At 42.8% G+C, this 17,144-nt stretch overlaps 1 protein-coding gene and 1 long non-coding RNA gene across 3 annotated transcripts in view; one reads left to right on the top strand and one right to left on the bottom strand.

The window, feature by feature from the left end:
- Positions 1-2,830: 2,830 nt before the first annotated feature.
- map3k22 (mitogen-activated protein kinase kinase kinase 22) overlaps positions 2,831-17,144 on the top strand; it is a 38,576-nt gene continuing 24,262 nt past the window's right edge. Inside the window, exons 1-3 of one of the 2 annotated variants that reach the window (XM_005448869.4) lie at positions 2,831-3,271; positions 13,270-13,353; positions 15,161-15,205. In XM_005448869.4, the coding sequence (XP_005448926.1) occupies positions 13,335-13,353; positions 15,161-15,205 (64 nt within the window). In that variant the 5' untranslated portion in view covers positions 2,831-3,271; positions 13,270-13,334. The remainder of the gene's footprint in view (positions 3,272-13,269; positions 13,354-15,160; positions 15,206-17,144) is intronic. The other variant, XM_005448868.4, reaches the window with a different exon arrangement.
- On the bottom strand, positions 3,282-17,115 carry LOC102075683 (uncharacterized). The gene is made up of 4 exons (XR_001225348.3): positions 16,214-17,115; positions 7,841-8,004; positions 7,476-7,609; positions 3,282-5,195 (listed from the first exon to the last, which is right to left on the bottom strand). It is a non-coding gene; the product is annotated as an uncharacterized LOC102075683 (long non-coding RNA).

The following is a 17,144-nucleotide window of genomic DNA, read 5'->3' as shown; positions in this document are numbered from 1 at the left end:
TGAAGAAGCCACATCAGTGCCTGTGTAACTGGGAGCTTGCACATCTGGAAAGGTGCCATTTAATGCAGTTTCTATGCAAAAATAAATCTTTAATAATAAGCTTACTCTATTTTACTGAATACAGTTTTAAATCCTTCTGTGTCAGCCTCAGTAAGACGTGTTTTTTTTAGATGTCTTCTGCAGTCTGGAAAATTTGAGGCAGCAGCTAACCCTCCATTTTAGTCCCAGTGCACATAAAAACCATGCAAAATGCCCGAGAGGCAGTAGCCAGAGCAGGAAACTGCCAAAGACACTAGAAAAGCTTATTTGAACATTGCTTAAAAAAAGACTTTCCCAGTATTTTAAGGCTTCCCTGAGGTGCTCCTCTTACTGACAGAGAGGCCTCATTGATTCCCAACAAATCGATATCAGCTACAGTTTGCATGTGAGGATTGAATGGATTTTTCTACAACTACTTAGCAAAATGTAAAGACTAGAAGGATAAGCACCAGTATGTAAACATGTTCATTAAACATATACTGTATTCTAACTGGTTTTCCCAGCACTCGTAAAGGCAAAGGCTGGTTCAATACTCAGCAATCAGTTTAAAATTTATTTTGCATGGGTTTTTTTTACACATGAGACACATATTAGTATGATTTTAATATTTCTGCAGACGGCCACTAGACAAAGGTTATGTTATATACTATGACACATATGTAGGCGTATATGACTCAAGTATATAAAGGTATAGTATGTGGTTTGTCTCTGGGGAAGCCTCCTGATCTCCAAAGTTCTCTCAAAAAACCCCAAATATAAAACATGTGAACTCCCCCACACTCACAGGCTGTGAGTGTTCATAACAGCTGCATGCCGTGTTCATCTGCAGCACAGTTTAGCATCTACAAGCACTCAAATCCATAGAGAGATGCAAATGTCCAATTGATATTCATTGCACTGAAGCAGTCTTACAGAGAGCAAGGGCATGTCTGATCACAATAAAACACTGCTGTTTGGAACTAATCTGATGCTGGGCCCAAGGTCAGTTAAGCATTCGTCATTCCTATTGTCTCCCTCTGGGTTTTGTTTTTATGCCCATTATAAATAATTTTTGGTACACAGGTAGCCTTTTTCCCCCTAACATACAAATGAAATGCACAATGCAAATGCTCAGCAATCAAATGAGAGGCAAAAATAGTGCAGTGATGTGTGGTTAAGTAGGGCATTTGATCATTTGTTGAGGTGTAATACTTATAATCCAGTTAGCCATGTGCTGCCATGTGTGTGTGTTCCTATTAGCTGACATGCAGGGAAAAGATACACATTACTATCAATGCTAATGGTAAAATAGTATCACAGTGTTTGCAGATGTAATGGGCATCTTACTGACATATATGAACCAAGTTCATGTGCCTCTGCGTGGTAAAGCCTGCTGCAGATCCAGTGAAATTTTGTGGTCATTTAGAGAGGCTTCAGAAATGTAGGCAAGTGTTCGTGCTCTTTATCTGACAATTTAAAACGCTCAAATGGAGCTATGCTGACAGTCAACAGGCACTGTCAACCCACTGAGATCAAGTGAGGGGAGTTAGAAACACTTTGAATGCACTGATGAGGAAGGCACATGTGTGGAGTACTGATCACTGCCCCACCACCACCAAAAAAACCCCCCCAAAACCAAAACTTGGCCAGATTGATCTTGAAAAGGAGCCTTTTATTCTCAGTGGGATTTTTACCTGGATATAAAATAGTTCGTATCATTCCGACCATCAGTGTTTTCCAAGTCTGGATGGATAGAAAAAAAGACTTCTAACAGCTTAGTATGGATACAACGAGACAAACACTGCTGCCGTGTCTGCACGCCAGATGTGGAGTCCTGACAAAGCAGCATGATATGAAAATTTGACATATATCTAATCAGACTCATGCTTGCTCATCTTGCATAACCTTTAAAGTGGCAATCCTCAACCCATCAACAGCTGCGTCACGATTTTTGTCCTTTCTACCGCATGCTATGTATGGACATACGGATACAATAAAATCACACACTGTAGTTAAATAAAGGAAACAAACAGGAGGAAAAAAAGCATAAATACTTCTCCCCCAAAAAACAATGACATTTGGATTTTAGCTCATCTTCCTTTGGATGGGATGGTTGACTGGGTATGTGAATTTTGTCCAATCTGATTATGCCTAATGCCAACTTCATAACCTGCTGTCACACTACGTGTGTATATGTATGAATCAATACCAAGGCTGGTATGGGTATCTAACTCAGTAGGACTGATACTTTGTTTCTATCTTCTAAGTTCAGCATGTAGCTTTAATTGTGTTTTGTGTTAACTGTCACAGTTATAGCACCACAACACACAGCAACAGAAGTGGACCCACAGTGCTTTAGAGGCAGGCAAAATTAAAAAATGTGTAAAATTCAGTGTTTTAGTGGTAATTAAAAATTCCATATTTGCAAATTGATGATGATTAATCTCACAAGTCATGACACACTGCCCTCCCCTACACAAGCTGCTTTTATATGTTAGGTTGGTATCAGATCAATACCAAAAACCTGCAGTATCTCACAGCACTAATGTACGGTGGCCCGGAGAGGTCAGCTGCCTTTATAAGTTAAAAGTATTGACATTGCTATCATCACTGCCGCCCCATGTGTTTACTTGGCATTGGATCGATAGCAGTACTTGCAGTATAGCACAGCACCTCCGTCCACCTGAACTTTGCGACACAGAGCGGAGGAGCACAGGACAATATGTACTTGCCCCTGATGTCCACGGTGGGGCGGTACTCTCTGAGGTTTGAAGCCGCTGCCGTGGAAACGCACCACCGGACAGCGTCACCACTTCCTGGAGCTCACGTTGTTGCTGACATCAGAGGCGCAGCTCCGGGGTGAAACTCGGCTCTCTCTCCTCTCCGTAGTGTGTGTTGAGACAAGCAAAGCGCAGGGCGAAGAAGAAGAAGAAGAAAAAACTTTACTCTGAAACACATCGGCCACTGCAGGTTATTCCCCTCTGTCCACTCCACTCTGGATTTATGCACCTCTGAAAGAAGAATAAGAATATCTTTGCGCCTGAGTGCAGCTTGTTCATGTTGTTATTTCTGCGCTTAGTCCAGAGCGCAGTTTCCGGATATCAGCTCACTGTTTTTGGAAGATTTTCTCCGCATCTGTTGGGATTTTTCCGCTCTTCCTGTCGCGTGTCTGTAATAACTTACAGCCCACAATCAGTTCATCTTCAAAAATCCTGCAGCCGCAACTGGATCATGGGCACACACAGATAACAAGGTAAGAACCACTGTGGGTTTTTCCCCCTGATTGTGAGCACCGCTTGTTACTATTATTTCTCATTTATAGGAAATAAAACTCGACAACAGTACAGTAGATTTGCAGATATTAGTGATGTTATTATAGCTTCTTTTTAAGTGAGTGCTCGTAACACAAATCATGTGCAGTGCATTTACAGGTAGGCCTTCCTGCAAGTGGAAAGTGTTAGTTTGAGAGCCTCCAGGTGATTTCAGTGCAGCTGTTATGTTGCTGAATTTGGATTTGGACAAGGAAGGAGACACAATAAAGTTTTAAAGACACAACAAACTGTTTCTGTTGCAACAAAAAGAAAATAGTGGGGAGGGGGGAAGTTTGCTTTTTGCTAAGTGGTCGTTTCCAGTGCACAGCACTCTTCCACATGGATTGAGCAACGTCTAAGGACATAAATTGCATGTCTTATTGCTGGAAAGTCATTGCCATCATATGTGATTGTAGAGTCATTCATAGCCCGTGTCCTTCCTCGCTCTCTCTCTCTCTGCTGTCAGTTTTCCAGTCCTCTGTGATTCACTGTGGTTACTTTAGCTGGTGTTTTTCTTGAAAAGAGGAAACCTCAGTGTTCTTGTCCTGAAAAGTCCTTCGTGTGTTACTTTTTTGGTTTCCTGCCCTTTTGTTTTTGGTTTCGAGGAGATTTTTCTGCCTTCCTGAGGCGGTGAGAAAGCGACGAGGATGCAGGTGAGCTTCATCCAGAGACGGCAGATCTCTGAGATGATGCGCTAAATTACATCTTAATGAGGCCACCGTCTTCATCAAATCAAATCAATAGGAAGTGCACTCACGAGAAGGAGCCTGAGCGGCACCCTGATGGATGAGTTCATCATCGCCGTGGCGTGCCCTGGAGCTCAGGAATAGCCTTAAAGTGAGAGTCAAACTGTCAAGTGGAAACCACCCACAGATATGGCTGGCGTGCCTCTAGCAAAACAAACCACTGTGCTGATAAGAGGACAGAATCCCACAGTGAATGGTGCCAGAGACAAACGTGCTGGGTTATTAATTGCATTTTGATGGGACTAATGAAGACAAAGGTCAGGGAGGGGAAAAAAAAACAAGTGAAAGTCTGTTAAGCAGAGTTTCACAGCGTCTCATTTTAATCTGAAAAACCTTTGAGTACTGCATGGGAGTATGTCATGTGCTACAGAGTTTGCTCATGCAGATTGTATTATTATTATTAATATTAACATTATCATCCCCCCCTGCAGTTTACTTATGAGAAAGTTATGTTCACTCCTTTTAACATCATGGTGTCACCTCTCAGTGTCACACGGGAGGCTTTGCCGGTCATTAGTTCAGCATCACGGCTTCCTTTACCTCACGCTGGCCGCTCCACGATGACCGTAAACCCGTGCTATCATATGCTGAATTCACAGGAGCTTCACTGCTTTCCAGATGCCCACTGAGGAAAAGCTGGCCTCTCAAAGGTTACTGTGACTCACAGAGAGATGGGAGGATTAGTTTCTCTTGAATCCATGTTTTTTTTAATATATTTTTTTATATTGCTTGATTACCAGCTGTGATAACATGGCTGCTGTTGTTTTCACCGAGTGAGCGTGAGTGTTCATGTATGTGCTATCGAGGCAATGTTGTCCCGGTGGCACAGAGTGTGGCGGGAACCTACTAGAGTAAAATGGCCTGTCAGGGATTTATTGGATTTATTCTTAGGCGTTTCTAATAACACAACTTTTCCCTTTACAGACCATAATGCAGAAACTGATACTTGTCGTGACGATCACATAGTTTATCCAGCAGAGCCGCTCAGAATCCCGTGTCAGTAATACTCTGCAGTGAGTCCTGGAGCACATGTTGCAGAGTAGCGTTACAACTGAGGAGACAGTGCAAAGTCAAACTGTGTCTTCATGGTGAATCGCAGTCTAGTTTGTGAAGTGCAGTGCTGCAAAGTTAATAGACAATAACCCCATTATTTTTTCCTATGTCTAAACAACTCTTTTATACTGTATGTACAGTACTGTGCAAAAAACTTGAGCTACCCCTCATTTCTTGATATTTTGCAATGAAAGTGCAGCGGGTGCAGCGATCTATTAAAATGAGCAAACATATGCAAACAATACTGTAAATAGTCACTGTTGTACCTGTGTCCTGGCGCCCTCTCTACATATTGACAACAATTTGAACCAGAACTTTCAAATTTGGATTCATCACTCCGTCAGACCTGTTGCCACTGATGTTTCAGTCCAGTTCTTGCGTAACGTAGCCTTTCCTCCCCGTTTACCTTCCTTAAGAATGGTTTCTTGTCAGCCACTCTTCCACTGAGACCATTTCTGATGAGGCTTCAGCAAACAGTAGATGGATCAGATCCATCCAAGGTCCAGATACATCTCTGAGGTCCCGCGTCAGGTTCTTTGATGGATTTGTTAAAGACGTGACTTCCTGGTACTGTTCATCTGCTGCTTCTTGTTTTGTCCTCTTCTTGTCCAGTTTTGTCAAAAATGTTTAAGAACAAACTGCGCAACATCCTGAATTATGCCAAGTTTTCAGCAAATGACTCGTTTGGAATCACTTTCTTGGTGCCAAAATACTATTTTACGCCTGTCACACTGTGTTATCTTTGGCATTTTATTGTGGATTCAACTAAAGAAAGGGGAACAAATTATGTTTTTTTTCCAGTGTGCTGATAGTAACAAAGTGCCAGAAGATACCATTTTAAAATGTTTTTCTTTGCTAAGTTGTCTGCTATACTGTATGTATACAGAGTGATTTATAGGTCAGCGTTAAGTAATGTAACAAACAAAACAAAAAAAAACATTCTTCAAGTTCAAGGACTGGACTGAAAATCTGTGAAAAAGCACCAATGTCGAAAGAAAAACTTTAAAAAGGCCTCCAGAAAGCCTGGAGAACTGTTGCTCAAGACCACTTCAAAATTACAAGAAAGCCTTCAAAGCAAAATATAAAGAAATGAGGGGTATTTTGTGCAGCACTGTTTATATCTGCAAAGACCAGATATAAACAGATCAGTTTCAGATGTGTTTCTCAAAAATCTGGTGACTACAAAAACCAACTGTTGGTTTGGCAGCTTTTATAATATACATTTAAACTTTTAATGTATGAAGTCAGAGTTTGTAGACTAAGACATGAATACTGTGTGAAGAGTGATGGACCAAAAGAGAAGACAAAGAAAACCTTTTTCAGTTCCGTTAATGGAAAGGAGTGCAGTTTAAAAATGTGGAATTGAGCTTCGGCTATAGTTTTGCCCTTTTGATTTCCTTCATTCTTTAATAGACTACCCATAAAATCTGAGCTGAGTCCATGTCTGGCAGATTCACTTGAAAGCCAAAATCCTGGCTTTGAGGTGCAGAGTGGAGAGAAAGTTTTCAGGAGCACTGGAGTTTTTATTTCAGGCTCATAATAAAAATGTTTAATACCAACACCGTGACTCTTTCTAAAGAAGTTTAAGTCACCATGCTCTGCCAGGTCTGTCTAGTAGATTGGTGAAAGACATCATTCAAAAGTAAAAGACTCATAAAAGCATTTCAGGCTTTGGTGAATCACTCTGAGGTTGAATGAAACAAAGACCGTGTCATCTGGTGTGACTAAAAAAGGGCTTTGGCCTGATCTCTATGTACTGTATTTGCAAAGTGAATTAAAAGCCACATAGATTTCGCCATCTCTACGGCAAAGCCTGATAGTGGCAGCTACATATTTCCACAGCAGGAACTCGGAAGCAGCTCAAAACCAAAGCAGCTATAGGCAAATATACAAAGAGATCATGCTTAAAGAAAAATATACAGCCTCAGTGGAAAGATTCACTAAAAATGCTTTAGTGGTTTTGGGACTGTTTTCAGTCTTTACCCAGCCAAACCCAGACATCCATGAAAAATCTGTAAATCGACTTCAAGATAACAGTTGTTGCACAGCTCGTGTTAACACGTCATGTGTAAAGAACACAGATTGACGCTGGACAAATACAGGTGTGTAGTGCTTCCTTTGCCACACATTGCTAAGAGTAGTATTACCATTACGTGCTGCTAGTTTGCATAGATAAATTTAAGCCTCTCATTTTCATTCATATCGGACACAGTTGCAACATGTTTGGACATGCTGTGTCACGATGTAGCTGCGGGGGGAAAAAATACGACTCTGATCGATTGTAAAGTGAGCCTACGACAAGCAGATATATGGACAAAGTGAAAGGAGTTAGTCTGGGTCAGCTTACTTTATCTGTGAAAGTGCAGTGAGGTCTGGCCCCCGCTGCTCCAGAAACCAAGAGGAAGTTGTCCTGATTGAGCTTTGTCTGCACGGCTTGTTTGACTGTAAGGACAATGCCGTCAGCAGCAGCAGAGCCCGAGGCTGCAAGGACAGGCGGTCAGAGAGCAGAAAGCCATAGGTCATACATGTTGAGGCTTGTGTGTACACAGTTATGTAAAATGCTACACAAGGCAGGTGTCATTGTTTTCCATGTGCAAAGGTTTATCCCTATAAACAGAATTGAGGCCAGTTTGCAGTTTGTTGCAGAGATTTGGATCGACTCTTGAAACTTAATTATGACATTGCTTTTGGATTCTTCACTGTCGCACTTACTTAGCCTCTGTGAGCATCAAAAGCCAGGAACCGAGACGCTCTTCATGGATAAACAGCTTGCTGGCAAAGCCGAAACACTTCCTTTAGTCTTCCTGAACCACAGCTGTTTGACATTCTGTCTCGTGAAATGGGTTTAAGTCTACGAGCTGTCTCTGCATGACTGCCTGTGGGTGGAGAAACACAATGAATGAATGTGCTTGTAACAGCATGTCACCTCGTAACGGAAAATACAGCTTACTTTACAGATCGTACAGATTTCTCTCGGGTGGTGAGTATGGGTCTGGTGATCCAGGGAGTGGATGCATTGTGGATGGCAGGAGAAACCACTCTTTCTTTTGGCTATTTTTAGCCGCTGCTGTGCGGTTGATGATAATGGAGGGCAGATCTACTTATCTCCTAGCTAACAGAGCCATCACTATCAATGAGGAAGATCATCTTACGCTGGAATCTGATTGGTAGCACTGGACTGGGTGAAGATAATACACTGAGCTCCACTTCATACACCTCTTTAGGTTCTGATTATACCCCTTTCTCCCAACATTTGTACCGTCTTCTCAGATTGCCGCAAACAGAAGTGACGAAATGAAAGTTTAAACTTTCAAGCCAGCGTTCGATCCGGCAAACATGCTAAACCTCGACTAGTTCCAGATTTATAAAGCCTGACGTTTGCTGGTAATGTCTCTTTTATACCATTGAACACTGACAGTGTTAAGAAATTTGGCTTCAGGAAATTGATATAATGTTGACCCTGCATGCTGAAAATGGTATGCTAGCATTCGGTTGGTTAACAGATCATTTTAACCATGCACATCATCTGTTATCTGTTGCATTACATCAGTTTTGCCCTAGTTGAATGTTCCAAGATGGTGTGATAAAGGACTGAACGACTTTAGAACAGTGATATTCATTCGTACAATGAAAATCTATTGGTTCTTCTGGAACAAAGTGAGCCATTGCATAATAACTGAAGTAGAATAAACAAAGATCACGATATCAACGTTGGCTGTTGGCCAGATTTCTATTTTAAGCTTCGGTGTTTGCCTAGAATTTCACAATCGGTACATTCCTATGTAAGATGAAGGGAAAGCTGTTGGGTTTTGCAGGTTAAAATGAAACTTTTAAATGGTGGTGCTGCATGAAATCTGCTTGTTTTGGAAGTCCTTTTTTATAGTGTCGATGTAAACGTTTTAGTCTCCGTCTTAGTTGCTTAAAATCGTGTGCAATATGAAGCAGTGGGTCTGAATGTGAGACTACACGCTCCTTGGTTTAGCCACCAAATTAGCCACCAATCATGTGGTTTCACACCATGGATAGTCCTTCGTTTTGAAATATAGTATGACCAAGATTTATAAAAAAAAAATTACTTTTTGACCCAAAATGAGCAACTGGTAAGATTCATACTTGGTGATTTCCCCTTTATTTTCCCTCTTAATAAACCACCTATAGCACTCATTTGTACAAAGAGATAAGTTTAGTCATTGACCTTCCAGCGCAGCGTCTCTAACTGTACAGGCATTTACAGTTGAAACAAAAGGCACAGATGCATAAATAATGGCTTCACGTCCAACGGGAAATTTCCTTTATTTGAAATAAACCGTAGATTTAGTGCTGGAGGACAGGAAAAATCCTCTTGATGTGCTGTAGCACACAATCATTAAGCCTGTTGTTCCACTAAAGGGCTTAGATCTCTTCTCAGCAATAACTCTCCTGAGACAAAGAAAGGGGAACCAAGGTTATGATAAAGAGCGCTTAGGCCCCACACAGAATGACATTCTCCCACCCACACGTGTCTTCCACCACCCATAGGTCCTCAACTGTGTCCCTGCATAGAAACCCCTCAGTGGGCTTATTGAGCAATAGGACATAAGGTATTGTCTTACTTCCCAGAATCAGCAAGCATAACCCTCTGACTCATGCGGGGTGGCCACAACACAATTTGGCAAGCGTTTAGCAGACAGGACACCCCTGCTGCTGACCTTTTTAAAAAGCGTAAGTCACCTAAATAGCCACGTCTCGCTTAATCACCCTGCACTTCCTGCGGGAGTTGCAATTCAGACGGTCCACCGGGTATTATGATGTCAGGCTTGCGATGCATTGTGCGGTTTCATTAACAGTAAAAGGTGTTTGTTTTAACCTTATTTTGGATACAGCGACCTCCATTACGACCTTTGCTTTTGTTATAACAGGCAGTACTGTTGCTACACTGTAACAGGACTATATTTTGTCCACTGTTTCAGATCCGTTCCAATAACTCCCACATGATTTGGAAATCATTTAGCAGACTCCTGAAACTTGAATGTGTAATTAATCACTGCCTGTAACATCTTGCCTGTATTAGCTGGTGTCACTTTGATTACTTGCACAACATAAGCGGTTTCACGTTTTTCATATCAAGCGTTGTTGGAACTGAAGGAAAAAATGCATCGGAAACTGTGGAGGTATTTGGGTTTAACTGTGTGTGTTATCTTTGGATGTCTCTTTCTCCCCGTTTCCATTCTTCAAGCTGAGCTGAGCTGACTGTATGATGAGAAGAATTACAGGAAGAATAAAAGGGACCAGAATAGCCTGGTGCTTAGGTATACTGCCACAACGTTCTTATATCTCATTACTGATCACTTCCTCTTCTGATGTCTGTGGATCCATTTCTTGTTCTGTGATTGGTGGAGAGTGGAAACCCAGCAATCACCCCACTCAAATAAGAAAAAAAAAATCTAGAGGTTGACCCCTGAAATGGTGATTTCTCTGGGACTCCATGTCAAGAGTGATGTCACATATGAGATCATGCTGCTTTGGCTATCAGGCAGCTGGAGGACAGACCTCTCACTTTCTCTAGTCTAAATTAGGAGGGTGTTTCCCTCAGAGATGTGGCCCACTTAGTTACTTAGTTGGAGAGTGATGTCATAGACCTGTAGAAGGTTAGTGTACATGCTCGCAACCATGTACACGTCGAGCTGCATGGTTTTGGCTGTAATGCCCTTTTTAAAATTAAAATAAAAAATAAAAACTTGATGTGTGAGGTTGAAGAGTTTAGCTCTGCTTTGTTATTTCTCTATAAAGCGCTGTCCTCTTATGTAGTGACAAAGGAGAGGTATCTGCCAGCGAAACATTAGCCTGCCTGACTGCTGATTTTTTTTTCAGTTTTTTTCCCCTCTCTCTCCCCATATCTTGACGGTGGAGTGCGTCACAGCGTTTCAGACACTTCTGGAGCATTTGCAGGCTCGGTGCATGCTTTTCCTCACAGCCCATCTAGCGCACAGACTTGACAGTCCCCTCTCGTAAGACATGTGGCTGCTGAGCAACAAGAGCGAGTGGCGATTAGCATTTGATCTTCAACAAGCGGGGCTGTCACATTGCCCGCCTGCCAAGAAGTGTGTGGAGAGCTGGGCTTGCGATCAGTGGGTACCACTAGCCTGGCATCATGCTGGGCAGAGGAGGGAAGCAGATGGCCCATCTGGTGACTTGCTGGCATAAAACAGAGGCTGTTCTGTTCCCGTGTGCGTGCGTGCATTTGTGCGTGGCATCAACAGACTGGGCGACGTGGTGTTAGGAGACCACCTGTCTCGCGGCTCATCGTCTCTTTCATGTGTGGTCAACGGCACCGTACAAGCAGAGCTTTGCTCGTATTCCCTTTCCTAATAACGCTCCTCGTCTTTACACCAGATGTACTAAACACACTGAATATATTACTTCTTTGCAATCATATTATCCAGTGAATTCAGCCAAATTTAACGCTCGTATCACGACACATTTAGAGCACCCTTGCTCTTCCACATTTCCTTTAAGTTTCAGCTTTCCAGCTTTTTAGCTCGTGTGACGCGAGTGCACTGACAGCAGTACCCTGTCTGTTCCCTTGTTCAAACTCTGTTGGCACCCTGTGACTCTACCCCTCAGGCTGTAAATTGCTCCAGTGGCCGCTTTTTATTGCTTTTATGAAAAGTTTTCTGGCTGACACAAAGAGAAAGTGTTTGTGTCTCTGCAGGCACGCCGGAGCATTTATCTGGGCTGAGTGTTTGGGGTAACACAGACTTTGGCGTAGGTGAAAACACACAAACTGGATTTCTTTTATGTTTTAATTTCCTTCTGTGACTCGTGTTTGCTGTTTTGTTTCCCGTATTAGCTCTTCTCTTCACTGTGGTGTTCTGATTTGAGCTGGACCGTCTCGTTTACCATGCGATTGTTGAGTTTACTGCAAGGAATTAGAGCAGCATTACTCAGGGATTTTAGCCAAAACTGACATCAAGTGTGTCACTGGTGACTCTGCTAGTGTCAGACTGTAGCCACTGACAACAGTAGCTGTGAGTTTTGTGTTGTCTGTGTGTAGCAACGAGCAGCCATTAGCAGCTATGCCTCCGATTGCTCAGCCAAAAGAACCTTTTAACCCTCTATTGCGAGAAGAACTTGTAAAACTAAAATGTAGTTTTGCTTCATCTAAATACCCAGAGCTGCTAGGTAATATGTGGCTAACATTAGCAATCTAAGCTTCAATTAAGATTGAATATCCCATGTAACTAGCAATCACTCATAACTAGAAGTGTATTTTAGCATTTACTAAAAAATAATATCATGCTATGTTTGAGCACAGTTGCTTTTCTTCAAGCTGCAGGCTGTCTTTAAATGGATGTAAACATAGCTTTAAAAAGGTCTTGACCTTTTTTGGATTTCTGAAGTGGGCACAATACCTTCTATGGCTCTGTGATTGATGCTGTAATGGGGAATACGCTGAAGTCCCAACCACTGCAAATATTCAAATACCACAACACCGTTTAGAGCAGCTGAGGCGCTAGTTCCTGTTCCTCTTTTTTTTTTGTTGCACAGGCTGCATTCAAAGAACAAACAAATGCTTCCTGCAGTCTTTGCGTGAGAAATATTTGCACGTTGGAAAAATCAAAAATCAATTTTTCACTCACTGTGCTGATTGCAACACAAAATATGGATGCGAGTACAGATTCTCTGCTCTGTGTTCACCTACTTTGTTTTGGAAATTCTCAAGGTCTTTACTTGCGGCAGGTGTTCGGGCAAACCTCCGCTCCTGGCTCGCCGCTTCAGCGCCACATCTCAAGGGCGTGTGGTGCCCTTATCACCAAACGCTGAGGGATTCCTTCGCTGATGCCGTCTTGCGGTTTTTGTGGTGGCAGTAAACACACACCGGGGGCCTTCACGGGACTATGACTAATGGCTTTCATGCTATTTTTCAGAGTAGAGGATATGTCAATCTCAGGAGACCAGTTTAAATAAAAAAAGAACAAATAAAAAACACAAGCAGTGACACCGTTGTGGAAAAATAACGCGCTGTGTTGATACTACCACCTGCGTCCTGTTTTGTCTTTGTTTTTGTGCACTCTCAGAAATAATGCGCGCCTCGCTGAAAGAAAATGGCACAGTTCTTGGATGTTGAAACCTTGTTGTTTTTTTGTTTTTGCCTCTCTCAGGGTGAAGTCTTCAGCAGCAGAGAGAAGTTGAGCTCCGTGCTCGAGTTCAACAGGGCCACTTCCTGATGATGACAGTAAACATGGGTGAGTAGCGTTTGAAAGCGTGTTGCTTTAGGCTGCGCTGTGTACGTACAGAAACATGCTTGCTTACTGGGAATATACACACCTCTCACACTTCCTCTGGCAGGAACAGTGCAGAGGAAAACAACACATGTAAAAGCAAAGTGTAAAAAAAAAAAAGAAGAGGGAAAGAAAAGGCAGTTATTTTCAGATTTTGCATTAAGTTTGCATTGTTTTGGGGTTTTTTCTGTTGTTCCTCATTTTTAAGCCTTTCCTCAGATATGAAGTCTTGATTTTGGCAACTTGAGGGTTGTAGGAGAGAACATAACTCCTTAAAACCTTTAACAGTGCACATGTTTCCAGTGCACCGTGTTTATTTATCTCCTACTAAATAAACTCTATAAGATTGTCTCTGAATGCACTCATGTATGTCTAAATTGTGCAAAAAAATTGCTAGCTGTGCACGCAGTGCTGTGAAAAAGTATTTGCACCCTTCCTGATTTCTTAGTTACTTTGCATATTTGTCACAATTGCATGTTTCAGACAAAGTAAATAATATTAGACATGAATAAATACAACATGCAGTTAATGAAGAAATAAAATGACCATTTTATTTAAGGGAAATAAGTCGTCCAAACCTATCTGACCCTGTGTGGAAAAAGTAATTGTCCCCACAACCTGAGGAGTGTTTGTGCCACCCTTGGCAGCATGAACTGCAATCAAGTGTTTGCGATAACTGGAATTAAGTGTTTTACATCACAGAGGAGGAACTTTGGCCCACTATTCTTGGGTTCCTGCTTCCAGAACAAAATGCTTGGATGTGTATTAGAAGTTAGTGAGGGTGATCTCTGCCTATGCAGCTTACTAGGCCTACCCTTCCCCCCCACCCTCCTCCTCTGGTGGTTGTCACACCACATCCCTTTTGACACACACCGAGGTCTCGAAACTCATTACAGGAGGTTTTCAAGTGCCATCGTTATGGGGGAGAAATTAAGGTCGCGCAAAAGCATCGCAATCAAATCTGAGTCTGGACTTTGACTATGCCACTCCAAAACCTCTATGCTGTTTTTTTGCGTCATTCAGAGGTGGACTTGCTGGTGTTTCTTGGATCATTAACCTTCTGCATAACCCAACTGAGCTTGAGCTTCAGGGCACAAACTGATCGGCGGACATTCTCGTTCAGGATTTTCTGGTAGAGAGACGAATTCATGGTTCCATCAACTACGGCAAGTCGTCCAGGTCCTGACGCAGCAAAGCGTTGGCTTGATGTTCTTTGGTCAGCAGTGGTTTTTTTTCTTTAAACTCTCCCATGGAGGCCATTTTTGCCCATTGTCTTTCTTGTTGTTGAATCCCGTACTCTGACCTTAACTGATGCAAGTGAGGCTTTCAGTTCCTTAGATGTTGTTCTGAGTTCTTTTATGACTACCTGGATGAGTCATTGATCTGCTCTTGGGAGTAATTTTGGTAGGTTGGCCACTCACCACTGTGCCAGGTTTTCTTCATTTGTGGATAATGGCTCACACCGTGGTTCACTGAAATCCCAAAGCCTTAGAAATGGCTTTGTAACACTTTGAAACACAGCTGTCTCTTTAGATCATGGACAAATGAAATCATCATTTAATTTTGTATTTATACGTAAGTGTGACAAATATGCAAAAAATCTGGAAGGGGATAAATGCTTTTCACAGCACTGCACGTTGTTGTTTCTCAACACCACTAAAACAGTAGATTCTCTGAACTCAAAGTATCAGCAGCCAGCATATGCTGTCAGTTGTTTTATTTTGGACCTGGTTTCACTGTGATCCAAAATGATGATGGGTTTTTTCCACAGATGACGGTCTCCAAAATGGATCTGGACAGCACAGAAACTCACAAGGTAAACACCCAGCCTTGATGGAACTACAGGAATTGTATGACATACTAGGCCTGTTCAGTAAATGTATGTAATGCTTTCTGGACAAAAGAAGAAATCAGCCCCACAGTCACGTCAGTGTGTTATGTAAGGTTTTCCACCTGACATAAATGTTGCCGCATGCGGTTGTTCTTGGCATTGGGCTTGGCGTGTGCATGCATCAGCGCAACAACGTGAATGGCTGAAAGCGTTTCCCGATCCAGGTGTTATAAAGATGATTGAAGTTTTGGAAACGGGAGCAGGAATTGTGCGATGCAACCTCTACCCTCGGGCGTTATGGAATTCTCTTGTAGATCTTTTCCTGCTCTTTTAGACTGTGTGCATCTCTTATTGTAGCGTGGCTTCGTATGAAGTCTTTCAGCTCTGTCGAGAGTTCAGTAAATAAACAGAGCTGCAGCAAATTTCCTAGCTTGGGTATTTTTTTGTTTTTTTTCCTCTTTTCAGAAGCTTTAATTCAAGGAAAAACTTTGATTGTGAGCTTTGAAGAAAAGAACTCTGAAATTCTGAATTTTAAAAAATGTACAAAATGCTCAAAACTACTCCCCATATTTAACACACATCAGACTGCTATTAATAGCTCTCCTCATATAATTGCTTAACAGATCTTTCCAGATCTGTAACAGTAGTGGTGACAGGGCTAAGCCGAGCTGACGCAGGCTGAGAGAGGAATGCCACGGCCTGCAGATACTGAATGGGCATATTTGCAAACATTGTTTAGTGAAAAGCCTTTCAGCACAGACCTTGTACAAACATTAATTGCACAACCACTGTTGCACACCCACCTACATTACATCAGGGTCATTATTCTTAGTGAAAGATTAACTTCTGAGGTTTAAACATTACATCCATTAGGTGTCCAATTATCTCTGTCACGGTTTCGATAAACAGCGAGGTGAGAGCTGGGAAGCCCGCCTTGCTTGTTATGGCTGGCTTGTGTGTGTGCATGTGCTTGTTGTGCGTCAGAGCTCGAACCGTAGCTGCGCTGCAGAGTGAGGACATGTTTGGCTCCAGCCGCTAATCCTGCCGGATGCCTTTGGCATGATGCGTCTCTCGGCACCAGGAAATCCCCTCAATGTCTTCATTCAGGCAGCCTGCATCTCTCACTCTCACACACACGCACGCAGACGCTCTGCCTCGCTGGTCCTTAAATACTTTCGGCTTGCAGAAGTCGTATCCTCTCGTAGCTCGTTCTGTTTTGTAAGCAACTTTAGGGTTTGGGGGAGTTGTCTCGCTCTACATTCGTCTCCCAGCTTCTGCTCTGCTTCCGTAAAACCCTCAGCTCGAGCAGCAGTTACGAGAAGACGTCTCCTTTTTATTGTCACCCATCCCGAAGCGAAGTTCCTGCTTTATTTCGTCCACTGCCACTTTGGCAGTTCCCAGAGTTAGCCTGTGAAGAGACGAAAGATGCAGGGCGATGATGCAATGGGCAGCAATCGGTCGACATTGTGTAATGTTGCTCGCTCTGCCCGGCTTCCTGGAATTCCCCCTTTTTCTTATGCGTGTCACATTTTGCGCAAGACACAACGAGAGCAGATGGAGGGGAGGGGGGGCGCTGAAGGTAGCCCAATTTATCAACCCTCCCCTCCTCTTCCCAAAACATTTGCAACTATTCTGGGTCACACGTTGCCATGGGGTTACTGAAGCAGTCACTGAGGCTGCTTCTGGCGGTGATGTGTGTTTGGTGTATGTGGCGGTTGCTTTCCACTGTGCTGGTGGTTAGCCTTGGCTGGCCTCACCCTGGCAGTGGCCGTGGATCAGTTGGAAGTGATGTAATAACTTCACTTATAGGCAGCCATCAGAGCCAGCTCTGTGCACCACCACGCATTTCTCACAAGCTCTCACTGCCCCCACCCCCTTTTCCAATGAACCCTCTCACACTCGCTTCTCCACTATTATCCATAGG

The sequence above is a fragment of the Oreochromis niloticus genome, linkage group LG9 (genome assembly GCF_001858045.2).
Source record: "Oreochromis niloticus isolate F11D_XX linkage group LG9, O_niloticus_UMD_NMBU, whole genome shotgun sequence".
NCBI classification, from domain to species: Eukaryota; Metazoa; Chordata; class Actinopteri; order Cichliformes; family Cichlidae; genus Oreochromis; species Oreochromis niloticus.
The sequence above is the reverse complement of the archived record's forward strand: the minus strand, read 5'-3'. Positions and strand labels throughout refer to the sequence as shown.